Source organism: Seriola dumerili, unplaced genomic scaffold, assembly GCF_002260705.1.
Source record: "Seriola dumerili isolate Sdu_G_001 unplaced genomic scaffold, Sdu_1.0 BDQW01000409.1, whole genome shotgun sequence".
NCBI lineage: Eukaryota > Metazoa > Chordata > Actinopteri > Carangiformes > Carangidae > Seriola > Seriola dumerili.
The window spans coordinates 1,927,009-1,947,860 of NW_019174664.1; the positions used below are offsets into that span (position 1 = coordinate 1,927,009).

Consider the following 20,852-nt stretch of genomic DNA (forward strand, 5'->3'; position numbering starts at 1 on the left):
CAACACAATGGTGACGCAGCTTGTTTTGTGTTTCAGGTGTTAAACAACATTTGCTGCGTCACAGAGATCCCAGGAGGTCCTTAATAGTAATCTGGCTCTTTAGTGCGCACTTGATACGATGAAAACAAGATCTTCTTCCCAAACATAGGAGGTGCTATTGAGCTACATAATTTTTGATATCATCTGCTGTTAGGGGATTGACACACAGGTATTCCTCATCAACAGTAACAGTTTTTTACTTTTTTTGGTATTGATGGCATGGACAAAAAAATGTGATTACATAACTGATTATATTTTTTCGGAGCCTTGAGCTTTCAGGAACTGTAGTTTTGTATTCCTCAAAGTTGTTGCCATTTGGCAGATTTGTCTCCCTTAGAGCTAAAGCTTGTAATGCACACCTGTGAGAGCAGTAGGACACTGACACGCCTGATGTGACAACACTGTTGCTGTTGACACTGTGGCTGCCGGCCTCTCGTACTTTCCTAATGATCCTGGTGAGGGAGGGTGTGGGTGTGGTGCCTCCTACTGCTTACCTGTCAGAAGAACAGGGGATTGAAGTGCTCCCTCGCCTGGCAGAACTGCTGAGGTGAAAAGCAGGCACGCAGGAGGAGCAAACTCCTTCATGACAAGTGGATTTGTTCGGTCAATGGGTGAATCAGCAGTAGACCTCATGAGTTGCTAAACTGCTGGCAAAGAAATGGAAAGCGAGTAGAGAGACAGAGTGAGAAGCGGAGGGGAAAGAAGAGGAGCTTTAGAACTTTAATTATGTGTACTTAATAGAAACTTGACTCCCGAGGGAATGACATTACTAGTTTTGAAACAAGCAGGTAAAGGTAATGGGAGGAAGCACAAGCTGATCACTGAGAGTGTCCGGGGTGGCCTTACAGCAGAACCTCCCTTGTGCTTATTTACATTATTTTTGAAAACATGAGTCAAATCATCTACTCCATATCAGATGTTTTGGGCTGCCAAAGCTCAGCAGAATATTTTTATAGAATGGGATTATCATGTCCTTTGCAGTCAAAATGTTTACCATGTCTTCTGAGGCTGACCATTAGAACAAGTGACCCACTTTCACAGACAAGGAAACGTGACCTCAATAGTTATTTTGCGATTCTTTCGGGGAGGGGCGCAGCCTCTCGAGTCAAACAAACAGAGGAGCCGAGTACAAGTGGGCTAAATTCAATGCTTTCAACCTACTTTTATTCAGAGTTCTTGAAGGAATTTTTCAATAATTGTGTTATTGAGTTCAAAAAGAAATCCCGGCTTTTTCAGCCTAGCGGATGCAATTCAGCAGATACTGTTGGGTCAAAACTGGATGCTTCAAACAAGCACTTTTAAAAGACCCCAAAGGAGAGGCAGTGTGAATATACTTCTGGGTGCGTGTACAGCGGGGGGCCAGCATCACCTGTAGCCCTCATAAATCTTCGGAGAAAATGGTGAGCGACTGACTGCCTTTTAAAACAGATCCTTCCTACACACAAATTATAGAATAGGAGGTGGCACAGAGCCGAGAGATGACAGTGCTAAAATTAAACTCGGAGCACTGCTGGCCTCGCTAGATGATGATGTATTAATAGACAAGTGTGAGGCAGCATTCATTCGCAGGTATCATTCGCAGCTAGACACCTAACATGCTACAAAAGTGAAAAAAAAATACTGTAAGCTGCTGTGCTGAAGCCCAAAAGAGACGTCTCCTTACTGCTGGAGTTAATGGCCTTGATTTCACTTTGTGCAAAAGTATTTATTGACTTCTGTAAATAGTTCTTTAAGAAAGACAGCGCATATGACGAGGATGAAATAGTGAGACGGCTTATTGGTGCTTCAATGTTTTTGTCCAACATTACTGTTAATCAATGGGAAACACCAGCCAGATTTTCCCTCTCTTCCTTTGCTTTAAAAAAAACACCTTTAGCCACATTTCCGACCTTTATGAATGCTTTTATATTTAGTTTTTTAACCCATAAAGTCCCTCTTGTTATCAGCAGGTCATGTGATATTTCCCAACAGCTGGAGTGGGAGCCAGGAGAGAGTGACAAAGTGAAAATCAACTCTTCCACCCATCATGCAGCAGATACAGTTGAACAAACAAAATGTCAGACTCATCTGAGCGCATTAAGACTCTCACATCTCTAAACATTTTGCAATTTCGCTGCACTGAAGAGAAGATGGTGCAACATAGAAGGAGTTATCCAAGCCATTAAACAATCCAAATATGATTGGTGCTTTCAGGACATTGTCTGTACAGGCAAAATCAACAGGAAATGAAGTCTAAGCCACCTTTTGCTTTGATTGGTCCAGTCAAGTCTCATGTGATGCCTGTATAGTTCCACTGGTTTGATGGTAACACATTAATAGCCCATTAGCGGTTGTGACTTTTGTAGGTACTCACAACCCACATATATCAATATATCCAAGTTTTGTTTATACATGTATATATAATATGCTGAGAATAATGAGGCTAATATATTCTGAAGTTTTCCTTTATTGAAGAAATGTTGAGAGGTGGTTTAAAACACATTACCTCGATGAGTTTGCCCCTCTCACTCCTGATAAATTAGGACCTCTAATCTGTAAGAGGATTAACCACCTACCCTGTTTACACGTGCACACATGCACACAACCCCACCCCCCCACTGTTACGCACACACAATGTCACACACATACAGGCATTCAGTGTTCGCTTTACGTCACCTACTCTAATGTGACCCAACCCAGTGGCTCTCCCTTTGACACACTTCGGCCACTAACAGTCTGCCCTGCGTGATGCACAGTGGGATTTCTTATTGTCATGGATATCTCATTTTTGAAAACCACGTGGATATTTTGTGTTGGTATTCTCCCGAATAAGAAACATTTGATGATCTCGTTTATGACTGAATCATTATGTTCATTGTTGACTTTTATGTAACATGTAGCATCTGTTCCTGTAATCTGCTGCTAAAAGTGGACAGACAGTTTGTCGTAGGAGCTACAAATTAAACCAGTACTTGCGCAATTGGCCTTTGTTTTGGTTTTGAAAGGGGCTGATGCGCCTTTAACAAGCAGTAGATGGTCAGGTGACTCGGCAGAAAAAAAACTGCTCCGATGCAGAAAGCAGCCACAGCACACACAACAGACAGCGAAAGGAGCTTGTAGTAAAAAGAACAAGAGAGCAAGGGAGAGGTCGATACAGAGTTCATGAATAGCACTGTAACATGGGAGGAGTCAGAATAGCAAGAACAAGGAGAAGACAGATGAAAGCAGGGTTGCGGCCTTCAGACTACACTGCCTGACTGAGTTACTCTCGATGCTGACACTGTGTTCATGTAAATACTGGAAGTGCTTGTCGAAATCGAGAATATTTTAAGCCTTTGTTTGGGCCGAAGTACACGTCCATAAATAACGATGGTCATCATATATGCCCAAAGGGGCGAAAATATTTAGTACAACAAGGGCTTTTGTTTTAGAAGCCAAGACACTGAACTGCCAGTGAAGAGGATTAGGGAGTGACAGACAGGGAAATTGTCCCCGAAAGACACATGAAGGTTTTGGATTAGTTGCTACGTCACCTTTTCCCGTCAACAGGACAACAGCGTCTGTGACACTGACAAGGCAGGATAATGCCAGCCTTTTAATGCCAGACCTACAAATAGAATCCAGTGAGTTTTCCACATTAATTGTCTTGGTATTGTGTTGTCATCTCAAAAGAAAATAAGAACGGTGATAGTGACAGAGAAAGCCTCAAATGTGCTCCCTACAGATGTACTGTACGGCATGCCTCAAAGGGATGTACAACAGGGGTTCATACTAATGAATCCTTACCTATTTCAGGACCTGTTTTTTCCTTCTTGCTATACACAGTCAACCCCACTTGGACCAGGAGCGGGACTGGATGCCTGAGGCAGACCCAGGAGAGGACACAGTATCCTATTGTGCATTACAAAGAGGTCTACAGGGAGCGGCGGAGATCTATTTTTCCACAGTATGATTCATAGACAGTTTTTGTTGGGGTTCATCTCTGGTGCCAGTCTGCTGCCGTACCCTTTCTTATACTAAGATCGTGGTCATCTGATGCACTTATAACGCAAGGAATTGAGCTGCTGTGTCATTCTTAGATGTGCTGGCCATGACTCAGTGGTTCTACTCGTTGGTCTCGGTGCCAGCAAACAGTCTGCATCTTCTCGAGTTTTTGGTTCTTCTTCTGTCTCTCTCTTTGGAAAGAGCCAGAACCCCAAGTTTTACAGCATCAGCTCAAACACAGACCTCGGGGACTATCTCACACTGAGCAGTGTATAAACTAAAATATGCTATGTCTTTAGCATGTATTAGTTTTTGTAACGAGTAAAATGTAGTATGTATAGAGATTTTGCTTCACAGTGAATGTGATAAAACAGGTGGGTATTCTGTTTAATAAATTTAATAAATAAACGAGATGATGGTAATCAGACATTCTTTAATGTAATTTTAACACCACACCTAAAGTTGAGAGGCAGTGTTTCAAACAAACTGCAGAAGTTTACATAAGGAAAAGGGGAATTTTATTTTATGTGACTAAGAAATCACAGTTCTCCCAATCAAATGGCCATGAGAGCCACAGATACAGTATGTGCCCTAAAGAAATGGAATTCGTTTTCCTTTGCCAGAACTAAAAGGAATAGGTTATACGACTAACTGCCGGCATAGCGTTACTCTGTCTTTTTCAGTGTTCACTGATATGATATACCTCTTTCATTGATTGTATTAGAATAATTTACTTGATGAAATATATTCAACATGTCGATTCATGTCGTCATAATTATGTGTACTATGTTCAAAAGTGATGACAATAATGTTTTTGTTTTTTTTCTAATTTCAGGTGGACAAATGTATTTCTTAAAGGCATCCTCCCCAGGAAACTGGTTTCAGATGGTGACTTAGAGTATAAAATCCCATCTAGCACCATTTGAAATCGGTGTTCTTGAGCAGGAACCGACTTCAAGAATGCCAACAGTGAGCAGCCTCATTCACGAAGTTGCCGGAAGGTTCAGGATTGCAGTTTGGTTGCAAACGCATCTATATTTTTGCAAATTAGTCCAGATTTGTGATAGTCACTGATGTAATTTTGTGTCGGTTTGTGCTCTCAACCAGTTGTCCATACAGCTCATGTTCCACTTATCAGAAGAGAACAGTGTCAAAGTTCAGTCTTCTGACCACCTGATTCCCCTCTCACCAAGGTTGACCGTTTTCCTCTGGTGTTCAGAGTTACCATCATGTCTAGCACCATTTGAAATCGGTTACAATGTGGAGGGACTATCAACAAACTTCCTCAAAGCACCAGAAGATGGCAGCATTGAACTGCTGACCATGCTATTGTCCAAGCCTACTAACTTTGTTGGAATCTTTGAAGAAGTAAATGAAAACCCTGATCAAGTACAAGAAAGAAAAGTTTATGAAAACAAAACTTTATGAAAAGTTCTTCTTTTACCTTAAATAATTTACCATACCGTCACTTGTATCCTCTACTTCAGATGATAAAGAAAGAATATCTGGTTAAATATTTCAGTAGTTCAGAGGTTATGTACCTGCCCAGTGCTGAAGAGTCAAAATTATGAGTGTTTTCTTAGATTTACATATAATAGAAAGTGACAAATTACAGTTAAATTAACACAGGTTCATACTGTATTTACTTTAATAAAATAAATCTGGTTTTACTTTAAGTTGTACAGTGTTTCTTTAATTAAGTCTCATTGCGTAGATGAAGAGGTTTTGGCTTCATCCTTATACTGTTGTTGGATTTTTTTTTTTTTTTTTTTGATAGAAATGTAACATACATTCCTTGTGTCAATTAATATTACATGCTAATTATTTAAATTATGTTGAAGTTCAGTTTTTGCATTATTTGATTGTCATCACCATGTCCCCTCAGTTCAGTTTTAGCGAAGAGAGACAGACATTTAATGGCTGAACCATTTTTATAATTATAACCTGTCACTTGTTCGACCCCAGAGCAGAGGCAATTCTTTTCAGTTTTTGAGCTTTAAATTAAATTTAATTATAGCAGGTAATCTTTTAATCCATGCCTGTCTGATGTTCTCAGGCACCATTATGTGGAGACTAGACGGCGAATGAGAGCCAATATTAGCCTAAAGCATGAAGTCTGTAAGTGTCCACCCTGTTGCCCTCCACATGTCACATGATGGCATATGCATTAATAAAGTTGTCCATTTTTAATAAATGATTGAAGATTCGTAATTAAATGTATAGATGATTAACCCACACTGCCAAGGTTAACAGGAAAAGAAAGTATGGAACTTGGTCTAGTTCTAATACATAAAGATTCATTTTAGCATGTACAGTAGTAGCATAAACTACATTTATGTGACTCCAAAATAAGCCACAATTTTTTTTTTGGTTTCAGATTTTGAAACTCTTTCATTCTGCCTTACCATATCATTTACCCACTTAATAGCCTTTTATTAACTACCATATGGGTGGAGTATGACTAATGTACCCAGCAGTTTGTTTTAATTGTTTATGTGCACCTGACCATATAAATGCTGTTTGCTCTCAAAGAAATAACTGCACTGACTGCCAAAATGTGCTATATTCCCATTGTTTTAATCATCAAACTTTGCTTGCATTGTGGCATTGTCACAGCACATGTAGTCAGTGCACATGTACCAGCTGTCATTTGCTTCTTGTGTTTATGGGGAAATATTTTCTGTGCAAATGAGCAGTTATAGTTACAGTACTTGGCAAGACACTTCTATTTCAGTTGTGTTTATCCTCTGCTGGCTCTGTTTGAGCTATTAAACACAGACCTGCCATCACTCTTAGCATCGTTTGACACTGTTCAACCACCAGAAACAGAATAGTCTCTTCAAAGCTTTTCATATTCTTCTTTGACGTTTATTCTTATAAGAGACCAACATTGTCCAGGCAGGGTTAGCTGTTAACTACTGCCATCCACCACAGCTCTCTAGTGACGCCCCACTACCTGCTGACCTTTTCAAACAGAGTGATAAGGGTTGTTGAGCTCAATCAAAGCGTATAAATGCTTTAAGCTTAAAATACTGAATGGATAGACTAGTCAGATGTAGAAACCTCTACCCACAGCATGACCGCATTATTTTTATCTCTGGTGCGTGCAAGAAGCCAGGCCTGGCAAATGGGGAAGGATATATTCATAGCAGAGTGTGTTGCTATATCAACAGCAAACAAGACCATGTGCATTCGGTGTCCTTTCACTTGAGCGAATGTGAATCACAGGGTGTTTCTCAATCGAACATGACGTCATCATCCGCATCATCAATTTTTGATTCCACTCGCTTCGCTTTGACTTGCCACACCTCTTTCATTGTGATGTGGCAAGTGTGACTGGTGTAGCTGGTTGCAATAAATAACAGTCAGAATTTTCCTTTGGCTTCAGCAGCAGATGTGGGAGGAGGATTGATGTTGAAAGTTAGATAGGTCACTGCAGACATAAACATTAAGATAATACTGGAAGAATAAAAAGAGGAATTTCAATGTGCGACTTTGTGACTTTTGGATAGGAGAAACAGCACGTTTATTCTCTCACTAATGAAAAGTTGAATTTGTACACATTACATTTTTTCCACTCATTACACACAGGTTTTACTGCTACAGCCTCACCTGGTCTGGTATGAGCAGTACTTTTTGGTGGCTAATGTTAGCAAACTTTAGCTAGATGTTTCAGAGTTGCTGTACTTTGCAATCCTTCTCTACTTGTGCTAGAGTCAAAGTCTGGTTGTACTTGAAAAAGATTAGTTTGTAAAGCATGTTGTCCAACCAGTGTTCCAAACAAAACACCCATGCCCGACAGGGAGGTGAAAAGATGGCTGTCATAAAGAGGAGCAAGAAAAGATAGGAAAAACTTGAGACACAAGTTCAAACCCTTCTTACTTTCTCATCCTCCGCACACCTGAGTTACAGACACTGGCAGATACAGTCATTAGGTATTAAGGCCCATATAATGTACAGTGTTTTAGAGCTGATATGCTTCTGACGTAATGGTTATGGGGTTTCTTACTAAAGTGAAAGTAGGAGTAGGCTGCTCATGTAAACTTATCCATGTCGTTGACGGTGCTTACACTAAGAGCAGCTTTGTTAAAAGGCTTGTCAAACATTTACTTTGAGATCACAAAGTGTTGGTAGACTATTCATACTAAACATCTGTTTCTGGTCTAATGCCAAAACCTCAGTGGGAAGCATTTATGTCTTGTTTGTCTTGTGCCTAAAGATCTTCATCCGCCCCACGCATGAGAACAACTTTAAAGAGGAGCTTCATTCCCATTTTTTTTTCTTATTTCCCTCCCCACAGCAAAATCTATTGTGCCATAACCACTCTGACCACACGTACCACAATATGTGTAACCATGTAAGTGATTCAGTCAAGATGACATTTATTTTGGTCAGGCTGCCAGGTCTACAGTACCGCAGAAACATGAGTTATAGTCTGAGTGGGTGTGTAGTAGTTCCTTTTCTTGTTTACCTCATGTCTAGAGCCACATTATTTCCTCTGCAGTGAGGTTCCCCCCTGTCTCACACAGGCCTCATGAGGAGATTTCTTCCTTTGTGGACTGACACAGTTCAAAGAGCGATCATGGGATCATGATCTTGAAAAGTTAATGTGATGGGAGACAGTTAAACATCCATCTGTGATGCACTGCATTCAATTTCAAACTTCCTGAGAGAGAATGACTGATTTTGACCGTGTTAACTTTGTCCGTTCATGTTCTGAAACACACTAAGATGTTGTTGTCAGCACATTTAAACACCCATTTTATGTGGTTGATAATATATTCATAAGAAAAAAAGTATTAGCATTTATCAAATATATTATGACATACAGTACGTAAATCTCTCTGTATTATACATCCTATTGAAGTGACATAAGTCATATTGATGTACACAGAGACATGTATTAAATAAAATGTTGCATTGTCTTACAGAAAGTTCAAAAAAAAAATTCATACCAACATGAACGCCCCATAAATATTTGTTTATTACACATACAAATGCTTCATAGGTGAGTTTACAATTCTTTAAAGCTCAAAGATGTGTATTATAACATGTACAACAACTAGTACATGACCTATACACACTTTATATGAAGGGCCACAGAATAAATGTTATTTTATAAATAGATATTTTATGTGTGCATAAAAATAGCTTCTGTCCTGATTTGCTGATACAATTACATTATTGTGTTTTTATTCTATATTCTATATTGTACATCACTTACAGTAAAACATTAAAGCATTAAGCGTTATATAAGTCTTGTTTACCTTTAACATTAATGTTGTCATCATCTTTGAATTTGTGTTATTAAAGTACAAATTGACTCCCCACAAAGAGAATGAACAGAGTGTCCTTCACAAACAGAATTAGGGCTCAAAGAAGTCCAATGGAATACATACATACATTTATACATATTGATGTTATCGTGTGAAAATTCTTGGGCTTACGAATCCTATTTCAAAGACAAAGGGGTACTATTGGAAATGCCTGAAGGGCGTTCAGTGTAAAAACAAGTCTGTCTTTTAGAGTCTTTCAGAGGAGATACATGGTCTTTAAGGCTTTCCAACAGTGATGATACAGTGTGAGCCAGGATGGGTGTGGTACTGTACTAATGCAGTGGAAAAACAGGATTTGATGGAGGAGGAATCAGTGACTTTCACTTTAGAGAATGGAAAACTCTCTGAAACAGGGAGGACACCCAGCATGTTTCCTACTGTCACTAAGGTTTTAACGTGTTGTGTTGAGACATCTGACAAAGGATTGTTGAAGCTTGAGAAATGACAAAAATGCTTATTCACCTTAAAAACAGTGCATTGATTGACATTGCCAATACGTACATTGTTATTTACGTGTACAACATTGCTATGGTTACAAAGCTGGATCTCTGAGCCAGAGACTGAGTGTGAATGGAAGGGAAAGCCACTGTGTTGACTGTAGGTTTACTCAGCACTTATAAAGATTTCCCTGCAATGTGACTTTCATATGATCCCTCAACAGTCGCAGCATGTATTCTTGATTTCTTGGTTTTGTTGTGATGTTTTGTGTAAGCTATAAAGCTGATGATATTCCACAGTTAGCTTTGGCAGTTCATCACTTTGGTGTAGACTGGATTATCTGAAGAACTATTTGATGGATTATGATCAAATTTTGAACAAGCAGTCGCTAGAGGATGAATCCTACTGACTTTGGTGATCGACTGAATTTTTCTTTAATGCCACAACAAGGGTAATTTTTTTAAATTTATGACCAAATATCTGCAAAACTAATAGTATTCTCGAAAGCCTCAGCTGTACTTTGTGTTTAGTGCTGATTAGCAAATGTTAGCAAGGTAGCATGCTAAAACTAAGATGTTAGTTGACACATTAGTTGACTGGAGGATTCTCTGAGAAACACAGCAAACCCCTCCTCTCTGATAATAAACTGTCTGTCCTTATACCTTAGATGAATCATTATAATCATGAATACATATCCGGTTTATGACCTTGTTCATCTCTTCCAGATGATTTTACAAATTATTGTCCAGATAAAGCTCAAGTTTTTTCAAAATGACCAAAGATGATTTAATGAAACCTGGAAGTTCTATTGAAGCAGAGTCAAGAAACCATCTCTTTTGATCCCTAAAAGGCCACAGTTCGAGCCTCTGGCACGACAGCAGACCATGGTACAATGAAACACTGTTACCACATTTTATTACAGGGCTTTTCTCTGTACTGTGCAAACCCCTGCCAGGATAATGGCTGGGTCCTTCACCGCTGCCATGACTGTGAATGTGTTCATTTAGTTTGTCCTCTAAGAAAAAAGAAGCTGCTACTTTGTAAGATGTAGACAATGTTTTAACACGTGTCATTTTTTGAGTAGAGGCTCTCGACCCCTTTACATAACATGCTGTGCAGTGGACAACAGTAAGATTTTGATCTTTTGGTTTTCTTTGTAAAATCTAAAAAAGCCTTCTCCACTCAAATGAATGGTTAACAAACTTTTACAAGTTTTTGCTCCACTGGCACAGTTACCCAGTCAAGGTCACAAACATTTTCATCACTTTTCCCCTCACAATACTGTACAGTAGCTAGTGCAGTTACATGGTTCATTGATGGTAGGTACTCTATTCAATTATTTTCTCATGAAACAAGGTCTCCCATTATTTTGCAGAGCTTACTAAAAGGACTCCAGAACAATTGACAATGAAGGAAGGAAAGTCGGGAGGCGAAGAATGCAGCTGATTGTATCTTTATCAGTTGAATTAACCACATTGTGTGTCTCTTGAATCACCTTTTTCATGGTTCTGTGCAAACAAAACAGCACATTAATAACACAGAAACTTAAAATTTCACAAAAACTCCAAACTAAAATGTTTTGTTTTAAATAACTTTGCAATACTTCATAAAACATGGACGAAATACTGAAGTGTTTTCTCCAGTTTTTATATAAATAATGTACAAAATAGTAGTGAAATAAAATATTTACAATTTTGTGTTAAAAAAATGTGGAAATAAAAAAATAAAAAAAGCATCACTATAAAATGTGCTTTTGATCACTGGAATGCTATACTTCTGTTTAAATCATGATACTACTCAGCAGATCTGATTATCTGCCATTTCAAGTGCAATAATATCAAAAGTGAGTTCTCTTTCTTTCACCCCCATCGATTCATGGAGGCAGTGTAACAGTTTGCTGGCACGTCCTCCTGGGTAACAGATGCTCTTTAAGAGATAGGCACGGTTCCATTTGCAGAGCTGGTGTTGACAAGAAATGAAGAGAAAAACCGTTTCGTTTGAGCTTCATTCACATAGTGGTGCAAAAAAGGGGAAAATCAGAATTCATGCTTTTTTGGCTTCACTTGTGACAATCTATGTTTCCAATTTAAAAACTGTAAGTTAATGTGAAGTAAAATGAACAAGTAAACCATGCTTAAATATATTTTTAGAGGTATTTTGATGTTTTTTTGGTAATAAATAGACAGGAATTGACAGATACCTGAGTGAGGAAGGCAATCTAAAGATTTTGGAACTGTAATAACTCCGGCTTCAGGTCTTCTCTGGTGTCATATGAGCTATGGTGTCACCAAATAAGGAATTTGTGTCAGAAATGTTTTATGTTAATTTTTTATTAGTCCACCAAATGTTTTATTATTGCATTCTCAATATTAGTGTTAGTCATCGCAGAGTAATGATTGATTGTTTTTTTTGAGTAATTTTTAATCTTGGCTTAATGCAATGTGAAGCTCAATATGAGTATGTAGTTAATACGAGTTGACAAGATTATATATGTCAAATTGTTATTTCATAGTTAAAAGCTTGCACATTTTTTTTTCAAATTCAGGTCACATGAATGTCTAACAAAAAGTCAACACATAAATCACAAAATATGTCAGCCTGCATATGGTTTTGACTTATATAAATTCCTCTACATTTAGTGAACTTGATCATTAAAGACATTCATTCCAATTCATTCTGTCCTGAGGGGAATTATTGTCCTGATACTGATAAATTCTATGTCACAGCTGTTTTTATTAAAGGATTTCCTGTTGACCTCCCATTCCTGAGCACAAGTCCGGAAACACAGACATCTAGATTTCCCTAAATGAGTCAAAAAGCAGTGAGGAAACCTGAACCTGCTGCAGAGTTACCCCATAATACTTCACTGCATGTTGCACTGCTCATATAAATATGAACTAATATTGAACTGTACTTTACTGTGCGTTTATGTAAACCATAAAAAGGTGAAACGAGCAGAAAAAGCAACAGATGGATAAAAATCACAATGACATATGAGCCATGCATGAAAGAGCAAAATATTATGAAAAATATATCTCACCCTTTTTTCCTCAGAAGAAACTTGTGTAAAAAGTAGACAACTATACATGAAACTGTAAAGGAAAAAAAAAACAAAAAACGATTTATTATATTTTGTATTTCAAATGCAAAATTTTGGTAATGTGTGAATTCCAATAAGAGAAATAGTACATTACCTAATGAAATGCCTATCACAGAGGCTATAACATTCACATATCCTGAAAGACACATTCACAGGTAAACACAGAGCAAACAATCACCCTGGTTAAGATCTATTGTAGGACTGAGGGCTCAATAACGCACCAGTATCTGAGTTAGTGATTACAGTCCCATCATGTTTGTCTGCAAGTAGGAAACAGTATTATTAGTACATAAACTATTTCAACTGACACAGACAACAGAAAACAAAAACATATTCAACACACAGCTACGAGAAGGTCTGTTACAAACTGATTAAAATACACTATGTGTACAGGTTAAGGTAATTATAGCATCTTTCAAATTATTTTGATGTGTGTTGCTTTCAACCTGTTCGTCTGAATGTCTCTGTGTTGGATCAGTGAGGTTGAAAAAGACCAAAGACATTAATATATTAAATGGGAGAGGGACTGAGGGAGGAGGACACATCTGAGAATATTAAATTACATTTCTCTACCGTCAGTAAATTAAAATCCTTATTATCCGCTTTAAATCAGCCTTTATCTGCAGGAAATACAATCAACTAGGAAAACCTAGAGACATACATTACAGTATTAAAGGGAATACACTTGTTTGCTTTCTGGTGAAGAGTTAAATGAGAAGATTGGCACCACACTCATACAGTATGTGCCTGTTAAATACAAAGCTAGAGACATCAGATGGTTAGCTTATCTTAGCATCAAGACACAGGCTAGGGGAAACAGCTAGCATGACAAAATCCCTCTTCCAGCAACTCATTTAAATACGTCAAGTGTCTATGACTCGTGATGACCCCTTTTAGGTTGGGTGATGTGCCGGGTTATCTTGGCTGTGAGCAGTAGCTTCCTGGAGTGTCTGCTGGTCGTCTGGCAACAGCTCAGAGGCAAGAAATAGCCTGACACATAAAACCCCTACCCCATCAATGCCCCCCAACCCCTTCATTAAAGTGCAACTACTTGTTTTAAACTTCTGCCAGAAAGCAAAAAAGCATATTTCCCAAAATATCTGATTATTCTTTTTAGAGTATTGGTTATGTTATGTTATATTTGTTAATTCAAGTACTCACAGACATGTCTAAAAAGTGAACTGAATAACTAAGAAAGACAATGAACGTGCTACGAGCACATGTACATTCTAGCTGACTGGTCTGATGGTTTAGTGTCAGCTGTCCACCCTGATACTAATGTTCATTCTCTAAATGTAAGTTACATTGTTCACATCATATTATATAATAATAATGATAGAACATCTAAGGCCAGACCTGGAATTTCTTTCACCCCTCAGTGATGACAATAAATTATATGAAATTATGTGAAATTACAGAGCAAACAGATTAAAAATAAGATTCAAACTCTCATTTAATTTCTTAAGGAATCTTTCTCTACCTTGAAAAGATGTTGTTGGTGTTACATTGGCTGTGGTAGCTTTATCCTCAGCTGTGAAAATGTCTCTGCCACCTTTGAACAGAAGGATCAGAAGGATTCTTTTGGTTTGGAGTTTGGACAGGATAAAAGTGTCTTGTTGAGCTGAGAAGCCATTTCTGAAACTCATGCGGCGTGCACATAATCTATTCATGCTGCCAAGTGTTGCTGTGCCTAAAAGGTTTTCAGTCTAATTACATGCCGATCAGCTCGTTTGGAGACAAGTTTTCTGTACCTCGTGCTGAAGGTGAGACAGTTGGTGTTGCACTGGTTGTTACATTTTTATCTTGTTGAGCTGTGGATGTGGCAGATGAAGCCGTAGAAGTGGACGCTGCTGTGACATGGAAAATAAATCACTGTATAAATGAAAGATTTTTTGATTTCTTGTATATCAATTATAATCTCTAAATTCTTCAGTGTTAAAATATTTCAAAGATTTCTTTCAGTTTTGTAAAATATTTCTCTACCTTGTGTTGGAGGTGCAGTAGTTGTTACTATTGTTGTTGTAATTCTATCTTCTGTTGTCACACCTATGAACAAGAACATCACTAAACTTATCTGTGGTTACAATTAATATCATTCATCAGCCACTTGTGAAGCCGGTGGTGGAACATGCACATGATTCATTTTACATGCAGAGTGAGCTGTGTTTACAAACGACAGTAATGCATCATTAACATGCCTCTCAATGTCAGCGGAGAAAGTCAAATGGGAGGAATCATCCATTTATTTTTCACACCATGATTCAGTGTAATATTTAAATGAAGGACAATCACCAACTCTCTGGACAGAGATTGCTCTTTAGTCAGTACACTTTCAAACTGTTAAGGAGCGTATGAGTTCGGCAGTTAGCAAACAAAACCACTTTGAGTGAGCAGAGGCATGAATGGTGGACAGAAAAGTGTTGTAAAGCTGTTATATTTAGAAGAGTGTGTAGAGAGGGTATAAGTGATGATGTTTAAACATGTCAGCGGCATGAACGATGCCGAGTGTCTCCACTGACACCATGGCAACACCTACATGCAAGTGCACTCTTCTTAATTGAAAACAGTATCTTACAGATAAACATTTAACTGCCTGAAAGTGCACTCCAAACTCGACGGACCACTGCTTCTTGCAAGCTTCTTATTTATGCCCATGAAGGATTGAAAAGTTATTAAAAGACCACGCCTGTGGTTTGAAATGTTTTAGCCCATTTGCATCACATGAAACTTTTCAAAGCATAACCGAGGTTTTCTGACTGATTTATTACATTCCAGGAAGCCACTGTGTTGAATTTATTTCACTACAGTTAGAAGCTTGCAGAGCCTTGAAGTACCCTTGAGAGTGGTACAGTAATTCATCACAGTGAGCATTTCACAGCCTTTATTTTCAGTCCACATATGTTTTTATGTACATTAACTTGTACTTTATCATGGTGTGGTACATTGGAGCATTCACAACTTTTATCAAAATCTTAGGGAATGCAACGCTTTTTGTCATTTGACGCCATGATTTTGGAACGTCCTCGAACGCACCAACCAAGACTTGGGATAAGTCTTTGTTCACAACTGGTATTATCAAAATAGTATATAACTTAATCATCATAACGTAAGTGATGAAAAATAATGATGACAACTATTAATTGAGTTAGTTTCCCTCGAGTTAGAGCAAAGTGATTTTCATACTGCAGTGAAATGAATGGAAACCAGTAGCTTGATGGAAAACAGCCTAAAATGTTATTGAATGGTTTGAAAATGGTCAACAGTATTCATAGAGAATATTCATAAATAATGTGTTAAAACATGCAATGGCGCAACCTGCATGGTCGCTAAAGAACTTCACAAAAAAGTATGATTAAGGCTTGGTCCACTTCACCCTGCCTCTCATCAGAATAACCTGGAATCTGTAGAATAACAAGTCAAACACATGGACTTACCTTGGCATTTAGGAGGCTCAAAATTGTATTCACCATTTTCATTGCACATGATGCTGTCATGACCAACGAGGTTGTATCCTTCATCACAGACAAAAGTTATGACCTGTCCATATTCCGGTTCACCTTGACCATCCCAGAGGCTCCGGCCGTTGGTCACTTCAGCAGGTTCCTCACACGTTACGACTGAGGAACATACAAACAGGTGTTTTCATATTCACATCACGGTGGAAACATTTGTACCAAAGAGCTGTTTCATTGTCCCTGGTTGTGGTTTCAAGAAATACAAGATAAATGAGAGACGTTTACTTTCACACGTGGATTTTCCATTCCACCCTTTAGAAAAGCAGTGTTTGTGGCTCAATCCACTAATTTCATATCTGTGGAAAGATGAAGGGAAATAAAACAGAACAATTTATTTTAGGAGGAATTAATACTGTAGAGCCATGTTTTTGCAATGCAATGGAATTCCAACCCACAAACTAAATTCTTAGAGAATTTACTCAAGAGCTTTATATCAACAACGCTCTGTAGAGCCAGGAGCGAAGACAGCCAGGTTTCTAATCAGTGAAACTATGACGCACCGCTTTCTGGGAGTGCCTCTATTTATCATGCCTCTATTTCAGGACTATTTTGATTTCTTTAAAGTTTGGCAAATCCACTTGTACTTCAGCCACTCTGTTTGCCAGTGTTGTCTGGTCGACATCTGTTGGCAGGACGGCAAAAAGAGATGCTTTGTGGCTTGTGTGTAAATGGACATGACATGACTATCTACTGAGTGCCTCCTTTGTGTTGTCATTGGAGCTGCTGAATGTTTGACACTTCTCTAATTTTATGACATAAATATTCAATGTCTGATGTAATTCAACCAGATAGTGATGAAATGGCAAGATTCAATACTTCTTACATTTATACTCACCCTTTATCACAAATGACTTTTATTACAGCACCAAACAGGGTGCCATCACTGGTATCAAAACTCATATGCGGTTGAGGTTGAGGGGGACCACAGTCCTTCTCTGTAATATCAAAACGATCAGAACATTGCTGCATGACTATTATGTCAGGAAATTCAAAAGAAAAAATAAAGGTGTTTGGTTGTCAAAAGGTAAAAAGAGCCAGTAGAGTTCAAATGAAAGTTAACAGGACTCACTTTTGCAGATGAGATCTGGTTCTGTCCATTTCCCATCAGTGCAGCTTATAACCCCAGAGCCACTTTCTATAACGTATCCATTAGCACACTCTAAAGTGACACCAATGCCTTCTGGAAATGTATTCACCAGAAGTGCTTCAGTCGTTAAGACAATGTTTTCCCTTCCCTCGGGGTTAGGACAGTTGGCTGGAGGAAAAATGAGACAAAGAGGCAACATCAACAACATCATCTTATTTTTTATCTTTATCTTTTATTTTTTATTTTAATGAAGTAAGATGAGCCCCTCTTTAATAAGAGTTTCTAAGTTTCTAATTAATAGTGATGCAATTGGGTAATAAATTAATTACCACTGGTTTATGGTTATAAGAGAAACCAGTTATACAGTAAGTGTGGTAAACCGTTAATAAATACTCATGGGTTTCTCACTTTATAGTAAGTCATTAAGTCTAAAGATACAAATATTAATAAAAAAGTCCTTAATAAAAGGTTTTTAATCTGAAGATTCTGAAGAAGATGTTAATTGCTGTTTTTGACTAATGAATTTTCCTAAGAGGCTCAAAATGGTCAAAAAGATTTTCACATCCTGAAAGTTGTTTTTATTAAAGACTTAACTGATCTTCAAAATATTGGCAAACGATTTATAAACTGTTCCAGTTTGCTCCCTTGCCTAATATTTGATTATATTAGGGTGAGAAATCTTTGGAGGAGTGCATTTTATGGAAGAAAATGTATCTCCTCTCTTGACTGTTCATCATTCCCAGACAATTCATACTAAATTAAACTTAAATGTAATGAAATTCAATAGTCAATTCACAGCCCTGAGCTATTTTAAACCAGGATTATAGATTTAGGCATACAGCAGACGTGTATGTTATAGTATGTTGATACTTGTTTATCAACAGTCTGCTTGTATCTGCTACAGCTGATAACGTTTTTCTGTGGCACTACAAATAGGTACCCAATGACGGACTGAGAAACTTTCCAAAACTAATCACAGAAAATTCTATTAGTATTTACGTTAAGCTGCTAGTTAAACTTATTGCGCTGTAATTTTATGGAAGCTGACATTACAATAAGTAACCGTTGTTTTTCTGTGGCGTTGACAGCTTTTCAAACTCTCTGAAACTCTCATGTGACTTGGTACGTTGATAAATATTATCTCATTAAACAGACTGCGAGGCTGATGTTCTACTGACCTGCTGCCTCCAAGACAAAGAGATATAATAACAGCAGACATCGTCGCCGTCCACAGGTGTCCAGTGAAAAGTCCATGTCGGGCTGCGGAGGGAGACAAAAGGGTTCTGATCCAGTCACTTTCAGTCCTACTTCTTCAGAATGAACGCTGACACACGAGTAGCTCCGCGGCTTGTCGACAGTGACCCTCCTGTAAACGCACTACATATATCCATGTTGTCTTGTGGTCAAGTTAACTTCAATGGCCTGAATGACAGGAACTGAGAAAATAAAAGCGAATATATTCTTCTCAGGAAGAGTGGGATGTAGCAGGCTTTTTTTTTTGCATATTTCTCTATATAAAACACATTATGGAGCAGCTATGCATTGATTCACGTGATAGCTACATATAGCCTATATTAAATATCTGTATACACATTCCTGTATGTTTCATTCATCGCCTACAGCAGCTATCCTAAGTGAACCCTTTAGAGTTACCTGCATTTATCTATACATTAGTCTTAAAATATGTTCAAAGCTTCATCTAAGCCACAATTATGAACAAACACAATCTATTCTCACCAATAACACACAAGTCGTGGTGTTGCTCTTGTCCATATTGAAAATATTGTTCAAAACTTTGTGTAGGCTGGCAAAAGTGTGTGATCTCTGAGGCTAGTAGCATTAACAAAAGCTAAGTGGAGTCAGGAGTTTATCAAACGTGGAAGTGAATCAATGAAAGCAGATAGGAGGTGTGGGTTAGAGCTACTTTGACTAATAAAAAAAACACTCAAACATTTTGAGTTTGCCATTCACAAGAAGCATCTGCTGATGTGAATCATACAGAGATCTCAGAGGATTTATAAACAAATATTGTTGCTGGAAAGGGTTTAAAAGTCATCTCAAAGAGTTTAGATATTAATCAATCCACATTAAGACAAACTGTCTATAAATAGAGATGATTTATTTCTGTGGCAACAGTCCCTAGAAGTGGATGCCCAGCTGAGATGATGCCAGTAACAGCTAAAGGCTAAAATTGGAGCTGGTTAAATGCTTAATGGGTGTGTTTCTGTGTTATTATCTTGAACACATTGTGCTTGGGCTACTTAGATGATCATATTTCATGACCAGTTAATGCAGAACACCAGGTCATTCCAAAGGATTTTCATATTTTTATTTTGCCAGTGTCACAAACGGAAGTCTTATTTTGAAAAGTAGAACAGGAAGTATGGCTTTAAAACACCGGCTACTTTAACGCCGCAGTGTTCCAGAGTCTCGTACTGTCTTACGGTAGAAAGCAGGCACAGACAACGACTTCAAGGTGAGAAAAACAAGTATATAAACCGATAACAAGAGAAAAAGTTACTTTAAAGATGTGCGTTAGTTTGACAAGCTTTTAATAAACATAAACTCTCAGTTTGCCCACGAGTCAGGGCAGCTAGGTGTTACTCCACCCCCTGCTGTAGGCGGAGGTGTCTCCCCGGCTGCTGCAGAGGCAAAACAGTGGAAAGATCATGGGTGTGTCCTGGAAAAAGGGGTCTTGCCTCTCTGAGTCTTCAAAAGGGGAATCCCTATTCTATTCTATTCTGTTCTACTTGAGACTCTTTTGAACACCAGAAGATGATAAATCACAATAATTTAATTTCAATATGTGTCCATGGTAAAATAATAATAAAATAAAAAACTAACGTCAATCGTCATCATCATCATCATCATCATCATCATCATCATGAAACAACTCAACAAGAAATAAGGGAGGGATTGTGATAGTCAGGATTCCTCTTTTTTTTCATTGCAGTTTTCATTACATTAAAGAACCTGAGTCACTGTCTGTGGTTTGGGTTATTGTCATGGATACATTTCAGTGTTTTTTTTTTTTTGTTTTTTTTTCCAGCAAGGGGGTTGTACCTCATTGCCTAAGACACACGCTGGGGTAAATTCCACGGAGTTTGCTCCACCACCCATTTTCAACCACAGTTTGTTCTCACGGAGCTGTCGGTGTCCTCCACCCAGAGTTGCCTGAGAAAGCCACACATGATTACTCAGAAACCTGGCAACAGAGAGTGAACAAAGTTTAACGGCCCGTAACTGTAGTCTTTGGTGCGTGTTTTGTTTTTCTGAAGCTGTGAAGAAACACAAGGATGTGGGATATTTTTTGATACTACAACGTCACGTCACTAAAAAGCAGGATATTAAAAGAAGCTTGCTGTCTCACTGGT

General features: G+C 38.2%; 1 protein-coding gene across 6 annotated transcripts; it reads right to left on the minus strand.

Annotated features, from left to right (window-relative positions):
• Window positions 1–8,969: 8,969 nt before the first annotated feature.
• On the minus strand, window positions 8,970–18,866 carry cd55 (CD55 molecule (Cromer blood group)). Of its 6 annotated transcripts, none has more exons than XM_022761405.1 (13): window positions 18,657–18,866; window positions 17,461–17,646; window positions 17,227–17,326; window positions 16,617–16,687; window positions 16,311–16,493; window positions 14,860–14,922; window positions 14,628–14,723; window positions 14,357–14,428; window positions 13,098–13,136; window positions 12,971–13,012; window positions 12,817–12,868; window positions 11,977–12,052; window positions 8,970–11,735 (listed from the first exon to the last, which is right to left on the minus strand). In XM_022761405.1, the coding sequence occupies exons 1-12, from the start codon at window positions 18,730–18,732 to the stop codon at window positions 11,995–11,997; spliced, it is 1,038 nt and encodes a 345-aa protein (XP_022617126.1). In that variant the 5' UTR covers window positions 18,733–18,866; the 3' UTR covers window positions 8,970–11,735; window positions 11,977–11,994. The 6 variants fall into 6 exon arrangements, 5 of the variants coding, with proteins under 5 accessions (XP_022617126.1, XP_022617125.1, XP_022617128.1 ...); XM_022761404.1 differs by having other exon boundaries at window positions 14,628–14,726; window positions 18,657–18,865; XM_022761407.1 differs by lacking the exon at window positions 14,357–14,428 and having other exon boundaries at window positions 14,628–14,726.
• Between the last annotated feature and the right edge of the window lie 1,986 nt (window positions 18,867–20,852).